The following is a 12,739-nucleotide window of genomic DNA, read 5'->3' as shown; positions in this document are numbered from 1 at the left end:
TACAGTGACAGAATTAATAACTTCTCTGCTAGTCAGCGAGCTAAATTACCTGTGAATATGACCTGGAAATTTCCATATGAAACATTCAACAGTCATAATCATTGATGAATGCTTCTGAAGTATAACTGTACGTATCAGTTGCCTACATCACCATGCTGACTTTATTTTGAGACGTAGAACATATCTTTCAGACACTTTCTCTTTTCTTTAATGCGCTGATATTAACAAAATCGATTTCTTAACAAAAAATCAATAAGCAAGGCTTTACATGTATGAGTGCAAAACACTTATGACTCGTAAAATGCCCAGCTCCTTGTATTACAGAAACGTCAGAATCAAAGCATCGACAAAAGGCGATTTGTGTTGTAATCAGTAGCTGCTGTCCTAACTTCGTAAACGAAACAGTGACATAAAAAAATAATAAAAAAAAATCGGGTCAGGTAAGTTGCACCAAGCGCGTTACACGCAAACGTCCACATACGATTCGTAGTAAAGCCCCAGAAGTACATGAAACGCCTCTTAGCTTTTCCTTTAAGCTTTGATAACGTTGACATTTTCACCTTTTCAAAAGTCCTCTTTTGTAACTCGCTATGACATCCTCAAGGACTGCGAACATAATCTGTTCGCAAAGACCTTCACTAATGTATTAGATTCGGGATCGTTTTCGAGGTAGTCGAGATGCCTTTCTGAAAGAGTGCATAAATTTTAGCTGAGTTTGTATCGGATATTCGTGAAAAAGAACGAGGAGGGTTCTCAGATTCATCTTATTACAACTTAAATAGTGCGATCGTATAAAAAAATATAAGTTTAGTTGGCAAGTACTGCCAACTAAAATTCAGATTTCATTTTGGTGAAATTCAAATCGAAATTATTAAAAATAATTTTCAAAAATGTAAATATTCTTACTTTTAAATAAAAATAGAAAATTTTTTGAGAAAAAATTAAGCTAAGGATTTTTTGAATCCTCAACAATAACAACAATAAAAATCAGAACTAGGATTCTTAGGTTTAAAACAATGAGAAAAACAATTGATCTTCATTTTGCATATGAGATCTGAATATCTTTAATTTATCTAGAAACTAAATTGTTTAAAAAAAATGTAAGATCCGTCACCTTTAAGAAAAACGTCTTAGCAGATTCTTCGTATCGCTGGGAACTTAAGCTTTCACAGACAACATCCTGAAAATCTTCAAGTCTTAATCCTTGCTTTATATCTTCCTCTTCGTAACTTTCAGTCGAATCTAATGAAAAATTAATTCAGGTTTATTTGCTGCATGTTTTAATTGCTGGAACATACAATATAATATTACCAAACTATTTCCGGAATGCATCGCACATCTAAATATCATAAATGTAATACGCAAGACGCAAGACGTTTCTGACTATAAAGGTGAAGCTTTTATAATCCCTGCTATCTGATATGGTTGCTGTGTAGGGAAAAGTTTATGAGCCAAGTGGTCTGCCTGAGTGGGTGCGATTTAAAGATCTTCATTTGGAAGTAGGATGGCCTTGGGTCTCCTATATTTGGAGAAGTCTGTTTCATCATGATTTGCTGCTTGTTGTACTAATTCATTTGGATGTGAAGAGGATGCTGAGAAGAACTTTACTGCTGAAGACTGCAGGAAAGAGTAGATGTAGGGGATATTTGTATCCCGGTGGAGTTGGACATTTCTGACATACCATGGTGCGTTTAAGATCATGTGGAGATTTGTTTTGAACTCTCTATAAATGTAATATAGTCCTTATAAGGACTGGCTTAAAGGGGCGAAGCAAGAATGCTTTTCATCTTCCCCGTTATCTGTAGAGGACAGTGTAGGGATAAGGTGTTATTGATCAATTAAAGCTCTGATCATGGCAGGAGAGTAACAGCAATAGCCGAGCCTTAGTTAGAACTTCATTAGCCATCCATTACCATTGCCATCCATTACCCTCCAAGGATTCATTGGATTCATTCAATCCAAGGGTATTGGATTGAATGAATCAATCACCGCATCTCACGGTCGATTGATTCACCCGTCACCCCCAATCTAAGTGTAATAAATGTAATATAATCAATATTAAAATTTCTTAAGAAACTTTTAAATATTAAATTAAAAGGTGTGTTTAACATATGCATTAAATATCTTTAAACATCAAATATTAAGCTGAATCTTCTAAAAAAAATACTGCACGCACACCTTATACTAAAAAAATATAAAAGTATAAATTAAATTAAAGTTATACAATACATAAACATCAACTTCCATGTTCAATTCAGTGCCATTATATACTCAATAAAACTCAGCCTATGCTAAGCTGATCTGTTTGATGAGTCTGTATACTGTTGCATCGAAGAATGTACATCCTGTTATATATATCATCTAATCTGTCATATGCTACCTTTTCTAGGCGTGAGAGAATAACTCGTTCACAGGTCTTGCCTAGACATGAGAGTTAAAACATGGAGCGATAGTTTTCTGGAAATTGAGTAGTTGTTTGCCTGGTTTGGGAATTAGAAAAACATCAAAAGCGTAGAAGTAGAATAGTCGTGAAGACATTTTGCTATCATATTCTCTTTTATTTTGAACAATAACAGCCTTTCCATTGTTCAGCTTTAGTAATAATTAAATAGCTGTTATTCTTCAAGGACTTCAGTGCTTTAAATTCAGAAAAAAAAAAAGATTACAACGAGGAAGCTTAGCAATAAAAAGAATTTTCGCTCATTCAAACCGAATCCTGTTAGCTGTTTTAAGATTATAAGGATCGAAGGCTGTGTTGTGAAAAAAAAAAAATAATAATAAGACATATTTTTTATTCCCCCCCCCTCCTGAATTTATATGATCTGTTCTGAAGTCCCTGAAGAATAACAACAATTTAATTATTACTCAATCTGTTGTGCAAGCTAAAAGAGAATATGATAGAAAAACGTCTCTTTTACTTTTAGAGAGGGCCTTCCTCTCGTTTCTGGTGCTAGCCAGATAAATCAACGTAATTTCCTTATTGAGAATGCTTCAAAGGAGATGAAGAACAAAAGAAAAAAAGCTTAAAACCTTCTTTGATCGTCCACTTAGATTATATGGTCTATCGAAAGTTCATAAACCAAGTATTCCTTTAAGACTGGTTGATGGCTCTATAGGATGTCGCCACGTATAAGATATCTAAACACTTATCCAGTTTACGTGCAATACTAGATTTTCTACTTATATATATAAACACTTTGTATTTTAAAAATAAAAACTGAAATTTTCATCTAAATGCTTCCAATTTTATGATCAGCTTAGATATTGTGTTCTAGTTTACTACACCTAGTTTACTTTACTAGTTTACAGGTATAATAGTCTTCTATCAGAAGCCGAGGATAGGAATGTTCTCAATCCAATATCATTGGAGGGTAATGGATGGCAATGCTGTAGCCAGTGAAGTTCTAACTGAGGCTCGGCTATTGCTTGTTACCCTCCTGCCATGATCAGAGCTTTAATTGCTCAAAATACCACCTTATCCCTACACTGTCTTCTACAGACAACGGGGAATATGAAAAGCATTCTTGCTTCGCCCCTTTAAGCCAGTTCTTATAAGGACATTAAATTATTTCCCCAAGACAAGAAATATCTCAACAAAATGAACAGGGTAGTGAGAGATGCACTTAAAGTCCATAGAAACAAACTATGGGAAGATAAATTAGCCTCCATATCACCCGGTGATCAATCCGTTTGGAAGTTCCTGAGAAACATTAAAAACAAAAACAAATCTCTTCCTCCTCTCAAATCTGACCTGAACATTGTTTACACAGATGCAGAAAATGCCGAAACTATAGCTAAAAATTTAGAAAAACAGTAGCCCTTCATACAATAATCTAAATTTCAATCATATTTACAAAGTCCATCGCCACGTCAGACACGTGTTAAAACGGCCTGATACCTGTACCAACCAACTCACACCTACTTCCCCAGCTGAAATTTATGACATTATAAAGAATTTAAAGAATAAAAAAGCTCCAGGGCCTGACGGCATCTCCAACAAAGTTATTAAACTGCTACCCCGGAAGGCCATCGTATATCTCACAACAATAATAAATGCTATGTTCAGGTTTAAGTACTTCCCCTCTGCATGGAAATTGGCAGACGTAGTTCCTATATACAAACCAGGCAAGGATCCTCAGCAGCCTCAAAGTTATTAAATTATTTCCCCAAGACAAGAAATATCTCAACAAAATGAACAGGGTAGTGAGAGATGCACTTAAAGTCCATAGAAACAAACTATGGGAAGATAAATTAGCCTCCATATCACCCGGTGATCAATCCGTTTGGAAGTTCCTGAGAAACATTAAAAACAAAAACAAATCTCTTCCTCCTCTCAAATCTGACCTGAACATTGTTTACACAGATGCAGAAAATGCCGAAACTATAGCTAAAAATTTAGAAAAACAGTAGCCCTTCATACAATAATCTAAATTTCAATCATATTTACAAAGTCCATCGCCACGTCAGACACGTGTTAAAACGGCCTGATACCTGTACCAACCAACTCACACCTACTTCCCCAGCTGAAATTTATGACATTATAAAGAATTTAAAGAATAAAAAAGCTCCAGGGCCTGACGGCATCTCCAACAAAGTTATTAAACTGCTACCCCGGAAGGCCATCGTATATCTCACAACAATAATAAATGCTATGTTCAGGTTTAAGTACTTCCCCTCTGCATGGAAATTGGCAGACGTAGTTCCTATATACAAACCAGGCAAGGATCCTCAGCAGCCTCAAAGTTATCGTCCCATAAGTCTGATATCTAATTTGGGCAAAATAGCAGAAAAAAGCTATCCTTTCCAGAATTCAACCTTCAGTAAAAAAATTAAACATCCTTCCTTCAGAACAGTTTGGTTTTCGCCAATTTCACAGTACCACCCAACAAATTCATAGACTAATAGAATTCATTATCACAAGTTATAATTGGCATCAATACACCGGAGCAGTTTTTCTTGATTTAGAAAAGGCGTTCGACAAATTATGGCACTTTGGACTGCTATACAAGTTGATTTTGGCTGGCATTCCATTAGATCTAGTCCAAATCATAAAGTCATTTCTTAGTGACAGACGAATGCAAGTCAAACTAAATGATATATTATCTACCCAACGACGCATCTTGGAAGGAGTTCCTCAAAGGTCCCTTCTGGCACCGATACTTTTCGCGATTTACATGGCGGACATTCCGCACAATCCAATGTCATCCATTATTGACCTATACACAGACGACACAGCTATACTAGCCAGATCTATTAAACCGCACCTTGTCACCAAGAAACTGCAAGAAAACCTGCAGAGATTAGAGCACTGGTTCTTGGAACGGACACTGCAAGTAAACCCTCAGAAGAGTATCGCCATGCTCTTCACTAAAAACACAATATCTCCCAAAGATGACATCTTCCTATTTAACACCAAGATTCCCTGGAAACCAGAAGCTAAATATCTGGGTGTACTGCTGGACAGAAAACTAACGTTCAGTTCACATATAAAAGCCTCATGTTCGAAAGCATCAAGAGTCATTGCACAACTTTACCCTCTTATCAATAGGAATAGCAAGCTGGATACCAAAATAAAACTGCTCCTTTATCAATTGATGATTCGACCCATTATTACTTATGCTTCCCCAGCCTGGAGCCACACCTCAAGTACAAATATCCTCAAACTACAGAAAGTGCAAAACAAATGTCTCCGTTCATGATCTTGAACGCACCATGGTATGTCAGAAATGTCCAACTCCACCGGGATACAAATATCCCCTACATCTACTCTTTCCTGCAGACTTCAGCAGTAAAGTTCTTCTCAGTATCCTCTTCACATCCGAATGAATTAGTGCAACAAGCAGCCAATTATAATGAAACAGACTTCTCAAAATACAGGAGACCGAACGCCATCCTACTTCCAAATGAAGATCTCTAAATCACACTCACTCAGGCGGAGCATTTAGCTCATAAACTTTTCCTCACACAGCAATCCTTATCAGATAGCAGGGATTAAAAAAGCATTTTACTTCACCCTTATAGTCAGCAACGTCTTGCGTCTTGCGTCATTAAATTATTTGGGAAGAATCAACCATGAGATGCGGCGATTAATACATTGGAGGGTAATGGATGGCAATGATGTAGCCAATGACGTTCTAACTGAGGCTCGGCTATTGCTGTTACCCTCCTGCCATGATCAGAGCTTTAATTTAATAGCGCAATAACACCTTATCCCTAAACTGTCCTCTACAGATAACGGGGAAGATGAAAAGCATTCTTGCTTCGCCCCTTTAAGCCAGTCCTTATAAGGACATTAAATTATTTCAATTACCTCCAGAAATGGTTAAAAAACTATTTAATATTTAATTCTGATGAGTCTGTTATACATTCTGGTTATTTCATTTTAAAAACAAACTTTATTAGCACATTGAACGAACAGCTGTGGACAGTCCTATTTCTTCTACCATTGCCATCTTCATGGAACACTTTGAAAAAGGTACACGGTCTTTGATGACATTTCACCTACACATTGATACAGATCAATGTGTAAGTGAACCAAGTAACCAAGAATGATATTTTTGCAATTTGGAATGAAGAAAAAGTTACAGTGGTTTCTATCCAAATTAAATGCACTTCATCCCAGGATCCAGTTCATCTCAGAAAAAGAAATAGATAACCAAATAGTCTTTTAAGATCTAAGTGTTCGCCAACCAGATGGAAGTTTACAATTATCAGTATTTACGAAGAAGACTCATGCAGGACGTTATATCTGTGCTAAATCTCGCTACCATCCTAGTCAAAACACTGGAACTATTAAAACCTTGTTACGCCGTGCTCATTCTTTATGATCTTAGGACGAACTGTTACAAGAAGAATAACAATATATCAAATCCACGTTTTCATCAAATAGTTTTAAGGATTCTTTCATCAAAAATGGTTTTAACAGTTATGGTATTTCTTCCAATCCAGAAAAAAGAACTTGCATTCCTACACCCTTTTCCAAAAAGAAACCGAACTTTTCGAAAATAGAAGAAACTAGTGACGCCACCTATTGTATCTTTTTGTTGTCGAAAGCAGCAACCTTCATTAGTGTTGTGTCACCTGTTTATGACATTTGTTTCATTAGAAGCCAAGAGTGACAGTGTATGTTGATGAACGGTCGGTCGTCACGATATTAATGCCGTAAGCGATGGCATTGACCGTTTGGCCAGGCAGAACGAATTCTTTGTGGATAATACCCTTGGAATCGTTGAAACAAATCGACATTGTCTTTACTTTACTGGTGGTCTCCACTCAGCGCTCTGGCGCGTTGTTTCGGGCTCATACTCAAAACGCCACATTTCGTCACCAGTAACGATCGCTTCAAGGAAGTTTGAGTCCTTACGAGCAGTTTAAATGAGGTCCTTGCAGTGTTCAATTCGATACATTTTTTGGTCGTCGGGCAACTTGTGGGGAACAGATCGCGAATTCAACTTACGAAGGCCCAAATTCTCAGTCCAAATGTTGTGCACAGTTGATTTTGGAATCCCCAATTCATCTTCAATCAATCTCAAGGACGATTTCGGGTTTTCTTTGATGAAATCATGCACTTTTTGGATGTGAACTTCACTCAGTCCAGTTTTTGGACGGCCCGGCTTTTCGTCGTCCTCAAGCGTCTCACAACCACTTTGAAATCACTTAAACCACTCGTAAACTTGAGTACGGGATAAACATTCATCATCACCATATGCTTTTTTGAAGCATTTCATGCGCTTCGGTAAAACGTTTACCAAGTTTAACACAAAAGTCAATCGCAGCTCTCTGTTTGAAACTCATTTTCCCAACCCTTCATCAAAACACACTGTCACTCTTGGCACTATAACACGGCTTCTAATGAAACAAATGTCATACAGTTGACACAACAAGTTTGTCAACTGTTTATGACAACAGAAAGGTTGGCGCTTTTGACAACAAAAAGATACAAGAGGTCGCGCCACTAGTTTCTTCTATTTTCGAAAAGTTCGGTTTCATTTTGAACAGAGGGTGTATTCCTTATGTGGGAGGCATTTATGAAGGCATAACGAAAGTTTTAAAACCACTGAATATTTTTGTTGCCTTTTTCCCCATGAGAAAAACCTCTATCTTTCTCGCTTCGCCTAAGGATAAGCTTCCACACTCAATTATCCAGGTGTCTACCAGATTCCTTGCTCTTGTGGGTTATGTTATTTGTTATTCGGACAAACAGGAAGATCTGCTTTTATACCTTGAGCTTGAAGAGTCTGGATTTGCGGAACATGCTATCAACACTAGGCATAGAGTTCACCGGAACAAGACAAGAGGTCTTCATAAAAGTCCTTTCCTCTCAGAATGTCTTTATAAAGAAACGTGTGAAACTTTATTCCATTGTCCTAACTTAAACAGATCCGATGATGTACGCTATCCCCTCTATGAGAGATAGACGTAGACCATGGGACTTTTTAAATCAGTAATTTTCTAACTTAAAAAAAAGTTAGAAAATTACTGATCGTTTTAGTTATCTTACATTAGCTATTAAGGTGACGCTTTTTAGAATTGTCTGCTATCATTTAATTGCCGATTCTATAATCTTTAGTGTTTAAAATTAAGTGTTGTAGGCATCTTTCTAGAACACTCAGACGGAAATTCAACAATAAATAAATTTTAACATGAGTTTCCTCCGTTTTTATAGTTATATTATTATGAATTCATGCCGATCAGTGGCAGCTATGGTTCTGTGGTAGCGGCATCTCAGTGTTTATTATTATTATTATTATTTTATTTTTCTAGAATGATATGCTTAATTTATTCTGGAAGACGATCAGGAGTTCAGCATCTGAAAGCGATGATAGCAGATGTCAAATCAGTTTCGTATTTTCCTTTCTAGGTTCTGCACTAAGTTGTCAATTTCTTCAGTTCAGCTTATTACTGGAAATGGGCTAAGACTTTCTCTTGAAGAGTGGAGGGAAGTTGAGTCCAGTTAATAAAGGGAGGGTGGTCCGAGGTGGTGCTGTGTTCAACGCCTACCTGAAGCAAAATAGGTTATGATCTGCACTGACGTCATTTATTGTATGTATCTGGTAGTAATATGCCACGTTTTTTTAAGCACAACAATATCCGATATATTCGTACGGCGATGCTACTGAGATGTGTGAATTTCCAAGGACCAATGACTGCTATATGTTTAGCTTCTGTAATATTTCTTCCAAATCACAGTCAAGTAATCGTTTAGTTGTAGGGTTGCTTACGGAATAAATAGTGAGATTGCTGGCGTTGGCCGTATGGATTTCGACTCCAGTAGCCTCAAAGTTGCAGGCACAGGATGACATCGGCATAATGGAAGTTTTTATGAAGTTCGAGTAATTTGTTTTCCAAAGCATTGGCGTTCCAACTGACGGTTTAGTATAGTGGAGTTATTCTCCAATACCTTCTATTGGAGTTAGCTATTAAGCAACGTAGAATATTTATCCATCCAGTTGACTGTGTTTAGTCGTTCATATTTATCTGTGTTTAGTCATTCACACAGTTCTTAAAGGAACTGGGAGATGGACTGAGTACTTGACTCTTTATCCCGTCATTTGAATGAAGAAAATCTGTGGATCTGTGGATAGGGTGTTATTGCGCTAAAAGCTCTAGTAACGGCAATAGCCGATCCTCAGTTAAAACTTCACTGGCTACAGCATTGCCATTCGTTACCATTGAGGTCCTTTCTCCGGGGATTTCCAATCCAAAGGTCCTTCCTCTCATTCCCACAGCTATAATTCTAGTAATTATTATTGCATACTCATTTTAAATTCAAATAGGTGTTTAAAATTTATTGCCAAATAATTCAAAAAAACTTCTATTAGGAAATTTAAATTAAAAATAAAAGAGTATTAATTTGAATTTCATATTATTTCATATAATGATATAAATTTATTGAAGTTAAAACATTGATAATACAGAGAATTCAATGATCTATTTAGTGAATAACTGGTATCGTAGTTTACTTTGGTAGTTTATTTAAAATTTCGTAGACTGATTAACAGTTTTTTTTTTTTAATTTCAGTAAATGTTAAATAAATAACTCTTTCTTTTCTTGTTAGCTTGATTTTCTCGATCATCTCATTAATTTTGTTTTTTAAGATATAAGAAAATATCTTTAATTTCATTAAATATTTTCTTGTTGTAATTTACCTGAAATGCAAGAATAAATTATTCGTGCAGTTGCTACACTCTTGATATAATTAATATGAATGATGTATAATTTCAGAGCTAATAAACAAATCAATATGATCATACCTTTCTGTTTCAGTAGCGAAATCTTCTCCCAAAAAAATGTCTTCAACCGTTCCAGGTTAGTTGGGTTTAAAGTATCCTCTAGCGCCACATCATCTTCAAATTCTTCCGAAATGAGTCTATAAGGAAAGAAATATTAAAAAAAAAAAAAAAATCAGCTAACGCCTTTTTATTCCCGTATATACGGGAGTAGGCGAGGCCATTTAGCCCTATCTAACTTTTGGAGACTGAGTGGGCAGTTCAATCTCCACTGGTACCCAATCAGAGACAGATGGCCCAAGGCTATCACTAATTAAGCGGTACGCAGTGAAGAGAGACGGCTCAAATGTGCCGCCATCTCGTGGTCTCTAACCCTAACACAATATATTTAATGTCTGAAATAATGTGGGTTCTACGGTCGATTTTCTTGAGTTTACAGGACGAAAAACCCGAGTTTCCGGGAGGAAAAACCTGCTTGCCCGTGCCAGAGATCGACTAACTCGGGAACCGGTCGAAAAAAGGCTTAGAAAAATTTCCTCTAGTCGCAGACTAGACTCGAAACCAAGACTTCCTTCGTGCGGTCAAGCGCCTTGGTGTGCAAACGCCACATCCACTGAGCTACACAGGTTCTAAGGAAAGAAATATTAATTAATGTAAAATTAGTAATTCATGCCATTATGTGAAAACTCGTTGAATGGTTCGTAAAGTAAAAAAATTTTAGACCGTTAAAAGTTAATCCAACTTTCGTTACGTTTTGCAAATTGCTTAAGTATCTATTAGATTCCTCTCATATGTCCTTACACACATAATAACTCCGTTCTTGAATGGACTAGACAACACTGTAATTATATAGCTGTAATCTATTTCTAGAGGTAGTTAGAATTAATGAAATTTGGGATAAATACTAAATTTTGTTCAATTTATTTTTAATTTTATTATTATTATTTATTATTATTTTTTTTTTATTTGACTTCGGAAGCTTAGTAACGTTTCAACACCCACATTGTCTGGGTCATTGTTCCTGACTAAACAGATGATACGGTGTATTCATCAGACCTTCATTTTTACAAGAAGAATTACAATTTTTATTAGACTGTAGTCTTCATCTAATTTTCCTGGAAAACAGTAAGGAATCTCATTAGGAATAAGTAACTATATTTGTAAGACAAAGTTTATTCCACATAACACCAACTCACGTTATCACTATAATACGGAGTTCCAAGCAAATTTACGACTTGTCCACGAAAGGGAGTCAGAAGTTATAGTTCCAAGTCTAATATTCGTCCACAAAAACAATAAAAGAGAGAGAGAGGGGGGTGGAGAAAATCTGAGTAAGGAAAGAAAGAACGGATTTAGTCGTAAGAAATGAATTTGTATAGGAATACACCTGATTTCTGCAGAAATGGGATGCTTTACTAGCTTGAAAGGCCGAGACACGTAGCGTAAGCTATCCCCCGGGACTCGAGTGTATCTGAAAATCTCACACATGCAGAGCTTGAAGAAATGAAAGAACCAGCAGCAGCAGGCAGTAAAGAATGCCATGCGAGATTCTACCGCGGATTCTGTCATGCATAAGTACTGAATGTTGCAATTAAAGTTTCTTCTGGTTTTATTGCGGCAGGCAATGAAACATTCTGCAAGAAATTGCTTCGCTCCAAGTAGTTAAAATGTCGTTATTTATTTTCATTTATTTTATTTTATTTTATTTATTTTTCGACAACAAAGAAGGAAGAATGGTGGATAGATGCCCTGAGATTTACACTTTTTGCAGGTTTTCCAAAGTGCTTATTTTTTTTATTTGGATTTCAAATGGAAGCAATTCTATAATTAAGGACTAACTAATTATTATTAATGGGGTCGGACATTTTTTGTAATGGGTTTAAGAGATTTAAATAATCATTTGTAAACCAAAGTAAGCCAATTATTATAATTAGTTTGTGTAGTGGCTACATTGAATTACTTATAAATCTGTCAGGAATCTATCGCACTTAAGAGGAAACGATCTGCTGGGAAAAAGCGAAGAACTTGAGAATAATACTACTAGTAGCAAATCTTTCAGCCTCCGTAGCTTAGTCAGTATAGACGAAGCCCTTTGGTCGGAAAGACCTGGGTTCAATTCCCTTCAGTGACGTGACGAACCTTTATCTGGTCTCTTTCACCTAAAGGTGAGTTAGCTGGTCTCAGTTAGCTGGAGGTATGGGGGAGGTTCTACAGACATAGGACACCGGAAGGCATGGGGATAACTACCTCATCCTCGAGTTACGGTTGCGAAATCCAAGTATAGTTGGAAGGTCGTGGGCGCTTAAGTACCTATTAGGACCACTGAGTATTATTCTTTTGTAACGGTTTTTTCATAACTCTAGGAAAACTAGATTTGTTACAGAAACTTATTATTCACATGTTAAATAAGTTTCTTTAAGTTCTCAAAAATTCAAGTATAGTTTTTTTTAATATAAGGTTATTTTATTTTTTTTTATTTTTTATTTTTTTCAAAAAAAAACTTATGCTG

The 12,739-nt window shown here is 36.3% G+C and overlaps 1 protein-coding gene across 1 annotated transcript in view; it reads right to left on the bottom strand.

Annotated features, from left to right (window-relative positions):
- The window catches only part of LOC150097213 (WD repeat-containing protein on Y chromosome-like), a 64,108-nt gene that overhangs the window by 28,948 nt on the left and 22,421 nt on the right, over positions 1-12,739 (bottom strand). The window contains exons 3-4 of the mRNA XM_090407376.1: positions 10,255-10,370; positions 1,115-1,242 (exon numbers count right to left, since the gene is read on the bottom strand). Of these exons, the coding sequence (XP_090263502.1) occupies positions 1,115-1,242; positions 10,255-10,370 (244 nt within the window). The remainder of the gene's footprint in view (positions 1-1,114; positions 1,243-10,254; positions 10,371-12,739) is intronic.

The sequence above is a fragment of the Typopeltis vanoorti genome, chromosome 17 (genome assembly GCF_054136105.1).
Source record: "Typopeltis vanoorti isolate ZY-2024b chromosome 17, IOZ_Tvanoo_1.0, whole genome shotgun sequence".
In the NCBI taxonomy this organism is placed as follows: domain Eukaryota; kingdom Metazoa; phylum Arthropoda; class Arachnida; order Uropygi; family Thelyphonidae; genus Typopeltis; species Typopeltis vanoorti.
Note: the sequence above shows the minus strand (reverse complement) of the source record. Positions and strands in the feature narration are given on the sequence as shown.